Below are 15,948 nucleotides of genomic sequence, written 5' to 3' on the forward strand. Positions count from 1 at the left end.
GCAATCCTTGCTTTGTCGCACAAGCCCCAGAAGCACTTCTTAATGTCCAAATGCAGCCCAGTAAGCTGCCGTGCTTTCAAATGTATCACTTGTTCATGTAAAACATACGTTCATTACTCCCAAAGAATTCAGAAATCAGAGAGCAAATAAATGCATGCATACCTGCAGTCAATTACGATTCTATGGGGAGCTGGGATCCTGTCCATATGTTTATTCGGATCTGCACTGATTTGATAAACATATGGTACATTATATTCCCCATAACGCTCTAAGAAATAATGTTGAAGGGGAACAGGCTGGACCACCTTCAGGCTGTCAGCTGTAGCAGTCACCTTAAGCCTACAAAAAATGATTGGCCGGGATGATGGGAGTTGTAGTCCATATAGTATATATTCAATACTGCAGTGTGTCCCATATGGTACAGCATATTGTTGTTGAGTTTAGGAAAATGCTTATACAGGATATTGGGCCACTATTCCCAATTCCCTCCAGGGGAAATCCATCCCATACATAGGTGCATAGGGGGCTGATGTATAGAGTGTAAAGAATGATACCCAGCTGGGAAGATCTCCTGGAGAAGCAAAAGGAATTAACCCTGTGAGTGCTGATCAATGTGGCACAAAGCCTTTTTTATCTGTTTAATAGAAGCCTGGTTGTGTAGCAGTCTCCTTTGAATGTAGTTTTTTATATCAGGCAGTAATGAATACTATTTATTTACCCCCCCCCCCCATGGATACGATACTGAAGAAGACAAGATTTCCCTTTTCTAACGTACAGCAACTGCAGGACGTGTTCGGGATCAGTTTCATCCTTTGTCACTCCTGAATGTGGGCGGGAGGAATAAAACCCATTGTGGAAACCTATAAAAAGAATGGAGCTGAGATCATAAAAGAGTAAAGGGAACGGGGGAAGCCAGGGAGAGGCAGAATCACATGGGGTGTATGCATGTGGGTTGCAGAGAAGTCTCACATAGCTACGTGTAGGCTGCTGTAACAAGAGCTGGCTCAGCGCTCAATCACTTGAACCTCTCTGCAGGGCAAGGCAGCTGCTTCTCCCTCTCTCTCTGCATGGACCCTGATGCTGATCAGCAGCAGGGGCATCTTAATCCCTAGTATACTCACCTGGATCCTCCGTTCAGCACAGCTTGGATGCTGAAGACTCGAAGGGCATGCCGTGCTGGGATTGAACTTTTCATACAACTCATCTTCATTTTTTAGCATCTCAAGGGGGAAGACATTGCAAGTTTAAGCTTGATCTTCAAGTTATTCAAGATGATTGTTCTCTGACATCTCGCTGGACATTTATTGTTTGCAAACAACCATATGAAATCGAGCACTCCGACTGATAAGCATGTACATGCTGCCCAATAACTTTTTAAGGTTATTGGATGTGAACTAGAGAAGAACTGCATTTTTTCTACCGTGTGGACTGTTGGGGAGGTTGAAGATACCTGCGCTTTACTCTCTCTTGTAGCCTGATCAGTGGAAGATGAACATGCTTTTGCTGTTGTGGAACTGGGAATGCAGCTGTCTGCTACCCCTTCTAGCTACTGTGCTTTTGGTGGAGAGCTCCCAGTTAGACATCTCAAGATCCAAGGCCAACTCCATCAAGTCTATTCTGGTGGGTCATACCCCAGCCCTGGCAACCAACAGGTCTGCAATCTTCCAGCATGGCATGCCTCACAAGAAAGGCAAACAACTTGGACAGGTAGGTTGATATATAAATATATGCAATCTTGGCAGATTTATAATATGTATCAATTTATGGGTGAGGTGCTCAACATGCTGCTTAACATAAAACACAAAATCATCCAGGAGATAGTGATTGATGCACATAGTGTGCTTTGCTCATATCTCATTTAGGTGGAAATCAAACGTATACTTTGCTGGTAGAGTCTACTGGTGTAAAGTAAGTAAGGTTTGTGGTCAGCACACAAGCCACAATGATTATTTTTACTTAGGTAGTGTGGATGATGATGATGGTCTTCAGCATTTTTTGTACCTAGTACCTTTTTATTGTAGAGCAACATGCTGTGTGTTGTGTTTTATGGACTGGCTTCCAGTGCAAAAATGATATGTTAATGTAAGACACTGTCTCTAATTCAGGCAGGGTAAGACACTGTCTCTAATTCAGGCAGGGTAAGACACTGTCTCTAATTCAGGCAGGGTAAGACACTGTCTCTATATCAGGCAGGGTAAGATACTGTCTCTAATTCAGACAGGGTAAGACACTGTCTCCAATTCACGCAGCACGAGCATTGCATATGAATAACTAATTCAATGGTGCAGGGCTCTGCAGCTAATATTTCACTAGATGGATCATATATATGTGTGTGATGAGTCTTCATCTTTGACTGTCTTACTTTCTAGGATAGCATTGAAAGTGGAGTATTATCTCAAACTAAAAAGCAGTGTGTCTTATCACACCTTGGTACTGAACTTCACTTGATTCTAGGGAGATCAGTTATATGATCTAGATTTATACCTACTAGAGTCTAAATTGAGGAAAGCATTATGTCAACTGGGAAAGCTGTGCAATGTTCACCTAGTCATGAATTGCATATCCCAGAGGTCCATATCCAGGCAACCAGTTGAATATATAATACTTGTATTTACTAATACCAGCATACATAATCCTCACACACGTGGAGAACCAGTGAATGTTATGGGATTCTTACATTTCACTTTCACTGAGTCTCTGAGAAATCTCTCAGCATGGATATCATTACTTTGGTTAACAGGACATTCCTCGCCTGTAACTTCTCTTATGATATCATGTTTAAAGGACATTATGCTGAAAGGATTTTCATAGCTTCCCTTAGTGGGAGGGAGAAATATAGCACTAAGTAACAAATTGTAGATTATTTAACAATAAATGTCATTGTTTGCAAATTGCATTTGTGAAAAGGTAGCATTGGGAATAAATGAGTGGAGAAGTCCTTTAGGGCAAAGGCTATTTTCTTAAATCCACAAAGATCCCCACCTGCAGAATGATTTAGACAGTTCCAGTGTTAGATGACTGTATTGTGAACACTGCTGGTCACAGTGTTGGTGTGGTTTTGGAAGACATTTCAAACACCCATGTGGTCTTCTGCATGCACTTCCAAATCCAAAGGGGAATGTTGGCCATTTATTCATATTAAGGGATTTTAAAGGCTGTAGTACAGATATGCAATGAAGAAGAAGCTAAGAATATGGAAGACAAGGACAGTAATGTATAGGAATGATGTTGCAGTAATGAAGAACAGCTAAAACAGTAAAAGGCAGAAAGGAGGCATTTGTGATTGCCTTCTAAATTCCATGTTGTGTTGCTTTTTTATTCATACAATGTAGAATGCACCATGTATTTAGAGAAATTAATATAGTATACTGAATAAAATGATCAATCATGGGCTTATGTACTATTCATATTAGTTACATCTGTCATTATTCACTTTTTTTTCTCATTTTGCATCCTATAAGAAGTCTAAATGTATGATAAAATACATAACATGAAGAGCTACATCCATAGAAGCTTGCAGCCTATGTACTAGAATTAACATAGCAAGATGTGTGCATGGCAGTGTACATAGTTTGTACAAGGAAAGGATGAATACATAAAAAAAAACCCACATGAAACAAATAAATCAAACAATACATATACACTGGCAACTGTGAATTGTACTATGCAACCTTTACATTTGGCGGGGTTGTCTTGAATTTATAGACCTCACATTAAAGCTAGCAAAAGCTTTCAACCCGTCCCATCTGGCAACCAGGTATTGAATGGCCTAACAAGGCATAGACCACTTTGGTACTTAACCCATTGAGTGGTAAAAAGGTTAGTGGTGGAAGGGATGCAATATAGCCATGAAACCTGCAAAATTAATTGGACAGGATATAAAATAACTTTTAATGCGTCATCTTAGCCAGGCCTATTTACCACAATTGAATAATGTATATATTAGACTTGTAACACATGTCCTAGCCCAAATTCTACCCTTTAAAAATATGTGCAGGAGAATATATGCCATCAGAACTCCAGACAGATATTTCCAGCACCCCGTCTTATCACAAAAAACATCTGGTTCCTATTAACCGGGTCCATGTACTTTTTTTCCAGAGTGAGCTAACTTGTCATGGACATCAGAAGATAAGTGACTAATACAATATCTCATAAAAAAAGAACATTACAATTTTAACCGAAACAGCTCTATTCAACAGGATACCTGATATGGCAATTTAAGGTTAACATTTCTTATTTTTCTGAATAAATGAACACTAATTACAAGCATGTGTCTTAAGGAACAGAAGCAACGTTTTAAAATAAATCAAAAGATAGCAAAAAAGAATTAGACTGGTTTTTAATGTCATCAAGACAAATGGATATAAATAATTAGTTCCATGTATCATTGAATATTAATTTGAAATTTAATACCACTTACCAACTTCCAGCCATTTATATATATATATATATATATATATATATACATGCGTATAATGGGTGTTGTTTTAAGGACGCTTTTTGTTGCTTAAAAAACTTTTGGTAGCCAAAACTGTAATTTGTCGCTATATAATGTCCGCTATATAATGTCCGCTATATAATGCACTCTTTTGATGACATGGTCAAACTTGTTAATAACATTTATTGCCATTTTTGGTGGGAAGAGGTTCAATAATTCATTTTTTTTTAGAAAACATTTATAAATGTAATATGTCAGTCAGTTATTTGAAAATCATGTGCTAGTACTGAATACTACTAATTAACCATAAACCAATGCTAAAAGTCCCATACCCAGGGGCTCTATGCAATCGCTATAAGGCTGTTTGTGATTTATACAACACAAGAAAACTGATTGTTTTTTTGGAGAACAATTTATTTTAAATTGTACTTTTATATGTTTGTGTATTATTCCTAAACTTGTTTTTTATTTAAAGTACAGCCGTGGTCTTAATTGTATAAAACAGATTTAAGAATACTAAAACACAATCTAATCCAAAAATCTCTGACAGATGGGTATGGTTATATTAAAAAAAACATCCTGTGTTAATCAGGATTTTGGAGAACGTTAAATGCCGTCCTCGGATATATTTATCTTAAATGTACACCTCCTGTTTGTTCAAATTTAAAATACATATTTTCTGTTATTTACAGCAGGATGTTTTTTTTTTTGTTTAGTTCTTTCATTTCTGTGAAATACTGCATCTGGGAAAAAAAATACTTGTTTTTTTTTTTTATAGACCTCCATTTACATCCTTTGTCATCAAATGGATTATATGAACCTAAATAATGTTTTCAGTCTATAATTTCCATTGTTTTTTGGCATATCCATTCGTTTTTGCATATTAAAATCAATCAATTGTTGTACATATTTTGTCCTTTCACTAAGTCACTTGCATATCAAATTCTGAAGATCATTCTATATTCTCAGTGTTGAGTCTTCAAAGAAACTTCCATTAAGAAAACATCATTTTTTAATTTCTATCCATTATACCTGTTTATATTATATCTGGAAAAATAGTTTTTCAAATGTCACTATAGTTGAGGTATAATCCCACAAGAAGGCAGAGTCTAGCTAAAAGCACACGTTCATTCCCCACAAGCAAACAGTGAAGTGACATTTAAAACTATCAGGATCAGGTATTTTTTCTTCAGGGCTAACAGGAAAAAAGAAGCCGTTGGAAAAAAAGGAAATCTCAGAGGTGTTCAGGTCTAAAACATGATTTTGTCAGTTGATGAAAGGGCAAAGGGATGGATTTCTCACAGGTAGACATTATTAGCACCTTGAATACTTTCTTATCCTCAGGTCGTTAGACACTCAAGCGCGTTACACATTCTTCAATGGAAGACCTTGATTCGGCATCCAGAGGCTACTGAGAGGCAAACTACATTTAGCGAACAGATAAAGCATAGCATTTTGTCACAAGGAAAGGTAGAAATACAACGCCGCAAGGGATTTAATATTTCCTTGTGCCTCATTAAAAATGAAGACGGGAATACGCTAAGAAAAAAAACATACATATTATATTTCAACACCTTAAGTGAGATAACAATACATATGCAAGAGTTTAGTGTTCAATCATTCAAGCTCTAGAGCTTGGAAAAAAGGATAGCCTTAATGCCTCTTGAGAAAAAAAAAATAAAAATAAAAAAAAAATATATATATATATATATATATAATTTTTTTAATATATTAAGCGAGCAACATTATACAACAAACCTGCAAGGTGGCCATATCAGCAACACTTTGTGTTCATATGCTACTTGGCCTAGATCAGAGGTGGCGTTACCCCATAAAGACTGTTGGTCTAAGGGGCCTCTTCAGCGGTTTTAGGATAATACTGATTCCTGTATGTTTGTTTAGATTTATAGTACTTTTTTGTACTTAAAATTGGCATGCTATAATATATTTTAAAATACATTTTAAGATATCCACATATCACTTGTAAATGCACAGTTAATCGTGAATATGGTTAGAAAGCCTAGAGATAAAAACGATTCTGATTCTTATTTTTTTTTTTAAATAATATATTTTATTCTACATTGACATTGTAGATCACAGCACTGTAATAAGAAGCAGAAAGCAAAACCACATGTTATACACTGCTCAGTTAAATCGAAAATTGTTCTTATATTTCCACTGATTCGGTCAGAAGCGCAAGCCATTGCACACATAATTCACAATTTTTTTTCTGGAAAATTTTTTGTTCCCTGAATTTAGTGACCCTCAAGATGTCAGTGTACTGCATTTATCTTTATTTTACATATCGGTAAATATATTGCATAAATGTGAAATGTGCTGGTTGTAGTGGTTGACATCCATGGAATGTGGACTTAGTAAATTTACACGGCTGTTTCTAATGGTCTATTAATATGGCTGATAGAGACCTTTATTAAGATGTGTTCCTTTTATTATTTTTTCGAAACCAACTGTACTGCAATTGTCGACACACAGATTTTAAGGAAACTACGAACACCTGTTTGACGTGTGCAGCTGAACTTATCTGTGATTTATTATCCCCTCAATTGCTCATAAGATCATAAAAACGAAATTGTGTAACAATCTCACATCTGTTAGGAAGCCAAGGGGACATAACATGGGGGATGTTAGACATGCACCATTGATTCATTACCAGGGAAAATGGCTAATGTGTTGCGGCTAAAGATAGTCAGGAAAATCTGTACACAATGGTTTTATGAATGTTACTTTCTTGACAACCAGTTACCCTGTTAATATCAAATTAGTAAATTACTTGGAATGTGTATGACCACTCACAAAATGTGGATATTAATGAAAAAAGAAAAAAAGAAAGGACACTCACTCTAACACTCACTCTTTCTCGTATTCTCACATGTTTTCCCATGACCGTCTCTGTGTCCCGGTCTCTGGGTTAGCAGAGAAATAGAAGCATTTGTGCACCTCTCTTTCTCCGTGAGCCTGTCTACAATATTCTGGCCTCTTGGAGTACTTCTGCAGAAGGGCGGAGCCATGGTACGCACCACAGGGGCAGCCTCTCCCTCATTCCTCCAATCGTGAGAGTGTATGCATGGAGGCTCCGCTCTTTTGCAGAAGTACCTGGATAGTGGAGCTGATACAGGGGAGAAGCATGTATGAATAAAGACAGAAGAACAAGAAGAGGCAAGAGAAGAAGCTGAGCTGCAGAAAAGGAGAGAGAGACGCATTGAGAGAGTGTGTGAGAGAGTAAATGAGAGTGTGAGAGAGGGGATTAAAGCGTGAGAGAGTGTGAAAGCGCATGAGGGAGTGTTAGAGAGCATGAGAGAGTGAGTGTGAGAGATTGTGATTGAGAGTGAGTGACAAGCCTCTAGGCTTAGTCCATTGTGTGGTGGTGCCATGGATCTGAGGTCTGAATAAAAGGTGAACTCAATTATATAAGACAAGGTGATTTTAATATACCATCAACACATCTAAAACTAAACAACATAGGCTACTCCTTAGATTGATAATATCCCAGACCTGTTTTCAGTTCTTTATATTTACTAAAATATTTGCCAAAAAAAAAAAACGTTTTCTGTTAATAATATACTATGCAATGAAACAACCTGTAGAATTTAGTAGATAACAGTATAGGATCTGGACACCAGATTCTGTGACAACATAGAAACCTAGAATCTGATAGCAGTTATATATCATTAGCCCACCTAGTCTGATTATTTCTTCCTGATGTTAAAACCTGAAATCGTATTTGGTCCATATTCTTGTAATCAGGATAGCCGTATGCCTGTACCATGCATATTTATCCCTCATTCTACAAAGCAAGATTTGTTAAGTTGTTAGCGCCAGTGAGATACAGCCTGCATAGTGTTATGCAGGAATAGGTGTGGGATCATGAAACACCTTATCGTTCATTCTTGTGATTTACAGGGCTGGGAGGGCAGTAATGTTCAGCCTTGTAATGTGTATTCTTATCCATTTGCAGAAAACGTTGTTTCCTATGTCTTCCACAAAGGCAAATGAATGTCAAACAGTGATATTTGGGTCTATGCATTAAAATATGATTCATAAGTGGGTTGACGTGAGATGGCATACATGGGTCTGCAAGTGAATCACTACTTTCCAAGGGTTCCAGAGAGTGTCCTGGATTTCTGGGTAGGAGAGCAGTGTTTGGTCATACCCAGGTTTTAACTACCGTATTCCCCGTCCATTATCTTCACTCCAATGTCTAGCTGGGACTGTGCCTTTGTGTGTCTTGCCCTGGCCCTTAATCACAATACTTGTTTGATTACAATTCCCTTGTATGATTATTATGCGGTGATTTATATGGTGTCATCGTATGCAGAGATGTACAAATATTAAGCATGAATTAAAGTTCCCTGCAAACTTCTCCCGCAACAAAGGTTTTCATCATATGTAGTTAGTATTTTTATATAAATATATAAGATTTTTTTCCCAAAAAACATTATTCACGCTCAAAAACTGTGATTCTAAATGTAACCCAAGATATTTTTGTATTTTACACAAATAAATTACATGCGTTATTTGGATAATAAGATGAAAACAGGGTTTTAGGTATAGATAATTAATACCTCATTCCATTCTTTATATGTATGGTTTTCCCAGAAGGAAACACAATTATATCATGGACAAAATAGTTTGTCATAAAGTCTTTTGTTGTCTTTTTCTTTGGAGTTCTTGTTTAACATGTAATTGGGCAAGTCTGCTGCTTGATAGAATACATATGCATAGTATACTGTGATAATAAAATTATAAATGTATCATAATACAAAATACAAAGATCTACATTTAAGTAAAAAGAAGATTATAGTGTTTTGGTAGGCAACCAAAACTAGATTCCATAATTTTTCAATATTGAATGCATGGCAATATATATATATATATATATATATATATATATATATATATATATATATATATATATATCTTTGATTGTGTTTTCATTTAGAAATCATGTCTGATCATTGAAATGTATCTATGTACACCACCATTTAAAAGTAGTAAAACTTTTTTAACATGATTGCAAAAGGGTTTCTAATGGTCAATGAGCCTTTTAAACTTAAACTTTGGTTAGCGAATACAACGTGCCATTGGAACACATGAGTGATGGGAGTGATAAAAGGCCTCTATATGCATATGAAGATATTTTATTAGAAAACCAACTTTCCAGCTACAACAGTCACTTACAATATTAACAATGTCTACACTGTATTTCTGATCTACCTGATGTTATTTTAATGGACAAACTGTGCTGTTCTTTCAAAAACAAGGACATATATATGTATATATATATATATATATATATGGATTTAAGGATTGATTATTTAGGGTTCATTCATTTTTAGTGGGTATCATACAGATACTTGATGTTTTAGCACCTGTCTTGTACTCTGGGACAGTGGGCAAGGTTACTTTGGATAGTATATATATATATATATATATATATATATATATATATATATATATATATCACTGCAAATTATATAACTATTCCTTTAAAGTTATTGGGATTTTTTTCCAGTCAGAGTAACACAGACAGGTATCTTACTGTGTAGTTACACTACAGTACCCCTTTCCAGAAGGACCGATGCATAAAAAAATTGCTAATTAATTTTACTTGTTCAGTCTTATATTGCAACTTTTTTTTTAATCCCATTTGGAACAGTTTGGTTCATCTAAGTATTGTGTGCGTCTCTTTCCCATTTTGGCATTTGCATTGATTTAGTGTCCATCATACATTAAATGGAAAGTATGCAGTGGTTGAAGTTCAATTTAATTCCACAAGGGGGCACAAAATAACTTAAAAATACTGCGTAATGTAAATTCCCATGTAAAAGACAGTTGGATTGTATCTGCTCTTACAACCCAAGGGAGAATTGAAAGTTTTTATACCTGATGGATTCACACTGGCTTCGGAATGGCACATTCTAAATGTCTTTTTCTGCATTTATTAAAAAAAATATTAGGAAAACTTATCTTTTATTTTTTATAACTGAGGTAGCAGCTTTTCAAATTTTAAGCTGGAATGTATAGATAAACCAAAAACAATACTTCTCTTAAAACTGGCACTGTGACAAATTCAGAACATCTGTGTAAAATAATTAACTTAGTTAAGATGTTGTGGTGGTCCGTGTATTAAAATCATACAAAAAACAGACTACTCTAGAATATTTTGTAACACTATAGCTATTATATTTTTGCTACATATCTATTTGCAAGCCACTGACCAATTATGTTTAATCCCTGGTGCACTACAGCAGTCATATTTGTCTTACTGTAAACTTAACAATATGTGTTGATACTCAGTGTCAGCATGTACCCAGAATCCAAATTTCACATAAAGTGACTCTGCCTATGTACTATTATAAATGTTGTGCTTACCCACATGGTATAATGGCTATACAAGACATATGGCCATTTCAAAGACATGTGGATCTCTGATTCTCCTAGATGAGCCTAAATTCTATGAATTACAAGAAGGCATACCTCGCTGCGGCTCAGCCCACTTTTAAATATCACATGTATTATATCATCAGCATATGTGGGGACACTCCAAAGTTCCCAGATGCTTTGTAAATCAGAGCTTATCACTGGGCCTCTAAGTTTTGTCTTGGTGAGCAGCATTTCATCTAGTCCAGTCCATGTCCAAGTTCAACCCACTCACCCCCCTTTGAAAGCCCCCCTTTGGGGCTAGAAATTCTTAACACGAAATACATATAAGAGTTGTTGGGTAGCACCATAACCCCAACTTGTTCGTAGCTTCATCAGGGGAACTGAAAGGAGTCCCAACAAATTCCAGCTTCTTTAAAGAGCTTGATTGGTTATTGCCCATTCTCCCTCAGGAAGCTGCTGAAACAAGTAGTGAATCATGCATCAAGTTTCTCTTTAGTTCTAAACAGTTATAATCAAGAGATTTCAAACCATTCAATATTAAGTATTATTTTTTGAAATTAGGAGGGGTATGGTTAAGAGCTAGTTAAAAAATAACATGCTTATACTCCAAATTAAACCTTTATAACTTTAGAAAAATCCCAAAGCAAAATGAAAGCAAAATATAAAGAAATATAAATATTAACCAATTAAAAATATGTATTTTCCTGCTGATGATATACAGGGTGGGTTTTAGTGCTGGAGTTGAACAGGATCGAATTCTGTTAATGGTTAAGGATGAATTAATAGTGTAAAATGTAATAGTGTAATAATTTGAGTCATGCCTTTGTCTGGTTGCCAGCAAAAATGAAAATTTTGATGACTCCAGCACCTGCTCATTCTTAGATTCCAAGAATCCTCCCTAAAAGTATCTGCTTTTTCCACATTACTGGAAGTTTACCAAAATCAGCAGGAGACTAAATGTGTTCTTAGGATACCATCCTACAGACCCCACCTGCTCAAAGCTATGATTGTATACACAGCAAAGCAATCATTCAATACACAGACAATGTTTATATCCTAATAAAAGTTAGGATTCCATGCATCCAGACATTGCTTACAAGCCCTTGTTATGCAAGGACCTCAAAACACCTGTTTTTTTATTAATTAAATAAACTTCATAAACTGGCATCATCCCCCACATAGAAGCCAAATCAATAAGGTCATGTTTTGAGGGATTTGCAAAAATGAAAGGCATTGTGGGTGGCAGGGGAAGGAGACCATGAATAGTGAATTACCCCAGAGTCGCCAGTTTGTGACTGCAGTGAACGCATGTGCAATATTGTGTGCCTTACAACTGCTGGTTGGCAACCAGTGATGTTGTCTCTTTAAAACAATTTACACGTATCTGTTATATAAAATAAGATTTTAGATAAGACATGAAAAATGTTATGTAATTTGTGGCACAGATTAGTAATCAGAGCTCTTGGCTCCTGGAGCAGGATTAGAGGCCCTGTCCCTTGCTGATATCACATCTGCTTCTGGATATTGCCAACAGACCTTTCAAGTGTGCCCCTCACCTTGTGGCCCCCCAGGGGCAACTGCCTCTCTTGCCCTGCTTTGGCAGCACAAATGCCCTGCTTTGGGCAATACAGAACACATGATTGGAAGGCAAACAGGAAGGCAAACAGGCAGCAGGAAGGCAAACAGGCAGCAGCCAGCCCAATAAAATTAAATTTTTATACGAATTCCGGCAATATTGTTTTGATTTTTGTTAATCTCTGTCTGACTGTTTATTATGGGGAGAAAATGGTCTGCTTTTCTAAGACTTGGCGAAATATCTGGAGAATAGGAGAATGTTGCTTAATGCTTCTACTATATCATTGGTGAGATTTCTTTACAGGAAATAACATCGTGTCAGCTGTTGTGTTAAAATATTCCCTGGACAAGATTATGTTCAAAGTTTATGCTCAGACAATAGAGGGAAATTTGTTTTGCATATTTTCTGCTCCCTTCGGTCCTCACCACAGCATTACTCCTCAAAGGGTAACATTCCCTTGCAGTTTCCGTCGTGTTTCCATTCAGGACAGGTCGGTGTGTGAAGTAGTTTGGGAAATGTGCTTTATTCTCTCCACCACAGCTGTTTACATTCCGTTTTAGAGCTGGAAAACCTGCTTCTTTTCATCTCCTCTGCATGAGAGGGATTACAAATCCAATCTGCTTCCTTCCTTTCTCTGCTATGCATGTACTAGGAAGTGTGAGCTGCCACTGTTGACATTTTCATCTTTTTTTGGCCTCAGTTGCTCTTGACCAACTCATAACTAGTCAGCTGTATGATAAATTATCCTACCATTTCTAAAATAGTTAATGTTCCTCTTAGATATTTGGGAGTGTATCTACTACAACAGACCTGGGCAAAGCACGGCCCGCGGGCCACATCCGGCCCGCTGAATAGCTCGGACCGGCCCGCAAAGAGTGTCCTGGTGACTCACCAATGAGTCCGGTGTCCCCCCCCGCCCCGGTCACTTACCTTAAACTCCTGTGTTGGAAGCGTTTGTCTCGGGTGCCGGCGCTTTACGCTGGGCGCCGGCATATGACGTCAGACGCCGGCGATCAGCAGTGAAGCGCCGGCACCCGAGACAAACGCCTCACGCTTCCAACACAGGAGTTTAAGGTAAGTGACCGGGGCGGGGGGGGAGATCCTGAGAAGGGGGGGTTAGGGAGTTAGAGGGGAGATACTGAGAAGGGGGGGTTAGGGAGTTAGAGGGGAGATACTGAGAAGGGGGGTTAGGGAGGGAGGTCTTACTGTGTGTGTGTGTCTTACTGTGTTTGTGTGTGTGTGTGTCTTACTGTGTGTGTGTGTATCTTACTGTGTCTGTGTGTGTCTCACTGTGTCTGTGTGTGTCTTACTGTGTCTGTGTGTGTCTTACTGTGTCTGTGTGTGTCTCACTGTGTCTGTGTGTGTCTTACTGTGTCTGTGTGTGTCTTACTGTGTCTGTGTGTGTCTCACTGTGTCTGTGTGTGTCTTACTGTGTCTGTGTGTGTCTTACTGTGTCTGTGTGTGTCTCACTGTGTCTGTGTGTATCTTACTGTGTCTGTGTGTGTCTCACTGTGTCTGTGTGTGTCTTACTGTGTCTGTGTGTGTCTTACTGTGTCTGTGTGTGTCTCACTGTGTCTGTGTGTGTCTCACTGTGTCTGTGTGTGTCTTACTGTGTCTGTGTGTGTCTTACTGTGTCTGTGTGTGTCTTACTGCGTGTGTCTTACTGTGTTCATAGCTTATTCAGTTATTGTAATAAATATTTTAGCCCATTTTTTAGCTCAAAATATTTTTTCCTTTTTTTTCTCCTCTAAAATCTAGGTGCGTCTTATCAGCAGGTGCGTCTTATAGAGCGAAAAATACGGTATGCACTCCGAAGCCTTGTTCATTTTGTTCACTTCTGTGCTGTGCTAATAGTTATTCAGGCCTTACTTATTCAAGCACCTCTACCAATGACGTAGGCTTGAATAACTTTATTAAACAGCACATAAGTTAACAAAATGGACAAGGCTTCGGAGTTTGTAGTTTGTAGAGGTCTGGCCCTCTAAAACCATTCCAATTTCTCATGTGGCCCCATGGGAAAATTAATTGCCCACCCCTGTACTACAATGTATGTGTTTCTTTTCACACTTTTGCATGACACTATATATCATTGAGGTAGAGTTTACTTGGTATGGAAATGTCAAGTGTTATGCTGGACAGGCTGAATTTTAAGTTTATAGATTGTTTATTGCAGAATTTTACCTCATATGAGTTTAGGTTTGGACAACAAATGATAACAACTTTGGAATTAGAGACCATTGAAAACAGCTGACCTACATTTCAGGCTGGCATGATCATTGCGTGGCTTGGAGCATATAGATTTCAGATGAGCTTCATGTGCAAGTGAGTTGTCTTAAGTCATTAATATGTTGCCCAATAGCCCTCCAAACCTAATAGCCAAAACTTCATGAAGGGTGAATGAGGCAATGTGTAGCGTGAAGCCAATTTTACCTGGGTGAAATTATAAGTTAGACTGATCATAAAAGAACCTCTGAAGGCCAAACTTGATTAAACAGAAGTTAAGAGGCTGCACATCACTTAATGTTACAAAAATGTTTTTCATTTTAAAACTGAAATGCTAATAAATTGGAATTATGATCCATGGTTTGGTAATCTGTTCTGCATGTGTTATTCTCTTCTTCAGTGAGGTTTCAAAACATGCATGGCATCCAAGTGTCCCCGAATACCTCACATCTCTATTTTAATGTCATTGTGACATTGAGTTGCTCAGCTGTGGCTAACAAAGCAAAAGGATCCCTGCTGATTAATAAGTCAAAAGAAAATACAAAGACTAAACTAAGAATGTCATTAAACCAGCGGGTCCAAATATTGGCTTTATAAGGGAAAAGGAGCTGATGATTTTTGCAAAGATAATTGAAACGCTAATTCACTGTACAAATTAACTTTTCTTATTTTTACTCTGGAACAGGAAGTATTCTCCCGTAGCAGCAATGAATGTATTCATAGACCTCATTTAAATATTAAAAGACATTTATATAATTGAAAGGCACGATTCGACCTGGATAAAAAATATTAATAGAATGTTCTTTAATGTGAAGCCAAGGAAAGGGTTCCAGCTCATACGTTTTAGATAAATAAAACCACAAAGTTAATAAAATATTTTCTTTTGCTGTAGTAAGTATTTTAGTCACTGTTGTCTTCTTGCATAACATGACTACAAGGTAATTAATGAGACTCTGACAAGGGAGAAGAAAAAAAGAAGGAAGAGACGAGAAAGGAAATAGAGAAAGGGATAGAGAAAATAACACCATAGAGAAGGGAGGGAAAAGAGAGAGAGAGGGAAGAAAAGAGAAAGGACATGCGATAAAAAGGAAAGCAGAGAAGAAAAGGGTAGGAGAGAATATTAAGAAAAAAGAGTCAAGAAAAAGAAAAAAAAAACAAGGAGGTAAAGAGAGGTGAATGAAGGAAAAAAAGAGGGTGAGAAGGACATAGCAGATACAGGAGAGGGATAGGTGAAGACCAAAACAGGGAAAAAAGTAGGGGAGAGAAAGGATAGAGGAGAAAAGACAGCGAAGAGAGGGGGGGA

The 15,948-nt window shown here is 37.4% G+C and overlaps 1 protein-coding gene across 1 annotated transcript in view; it reads left to right on the forward strand.

The window, feature by feature from the left end:
• Window positions 1-1,395: 1,395 nt before the first annotated feature.
• DKK2 (dickkopf WNT signaling pathway inhibitor 2) overlaps window positions 1,396-15,948 on the forward strand; it is a 41,622-nt gene continuing 27,069 nt past the window's right edge. The window contains exon 1 of the mRNA XM_053461531.1: window positions 1,396-1,707. Coding sequence (XP_053317506.1) covers window positions 1,489-1,707 — 219 coding nt within the window. The 5' untranslated portion in view covers window positions 1,396-1,488. The remainder of the gene's footprint in view (window positions 1,708-15,948) is intronic.

Source organism: Spea bombifrons, chromosome 1 (genome assembly GCF_027358695.1).
Source record: "Spea bombifrons isolate aSpeBom1 chromosome 1, aSpeBom1.2.pri, whole genome shotgun sequence".
Taxonomy (NCBI): domain Eukaryota; kingdom Metazoa; phylum Chordata; class Amphibia; order Anura; family Pelobatidae; genus Spea; species Spea bombifrons.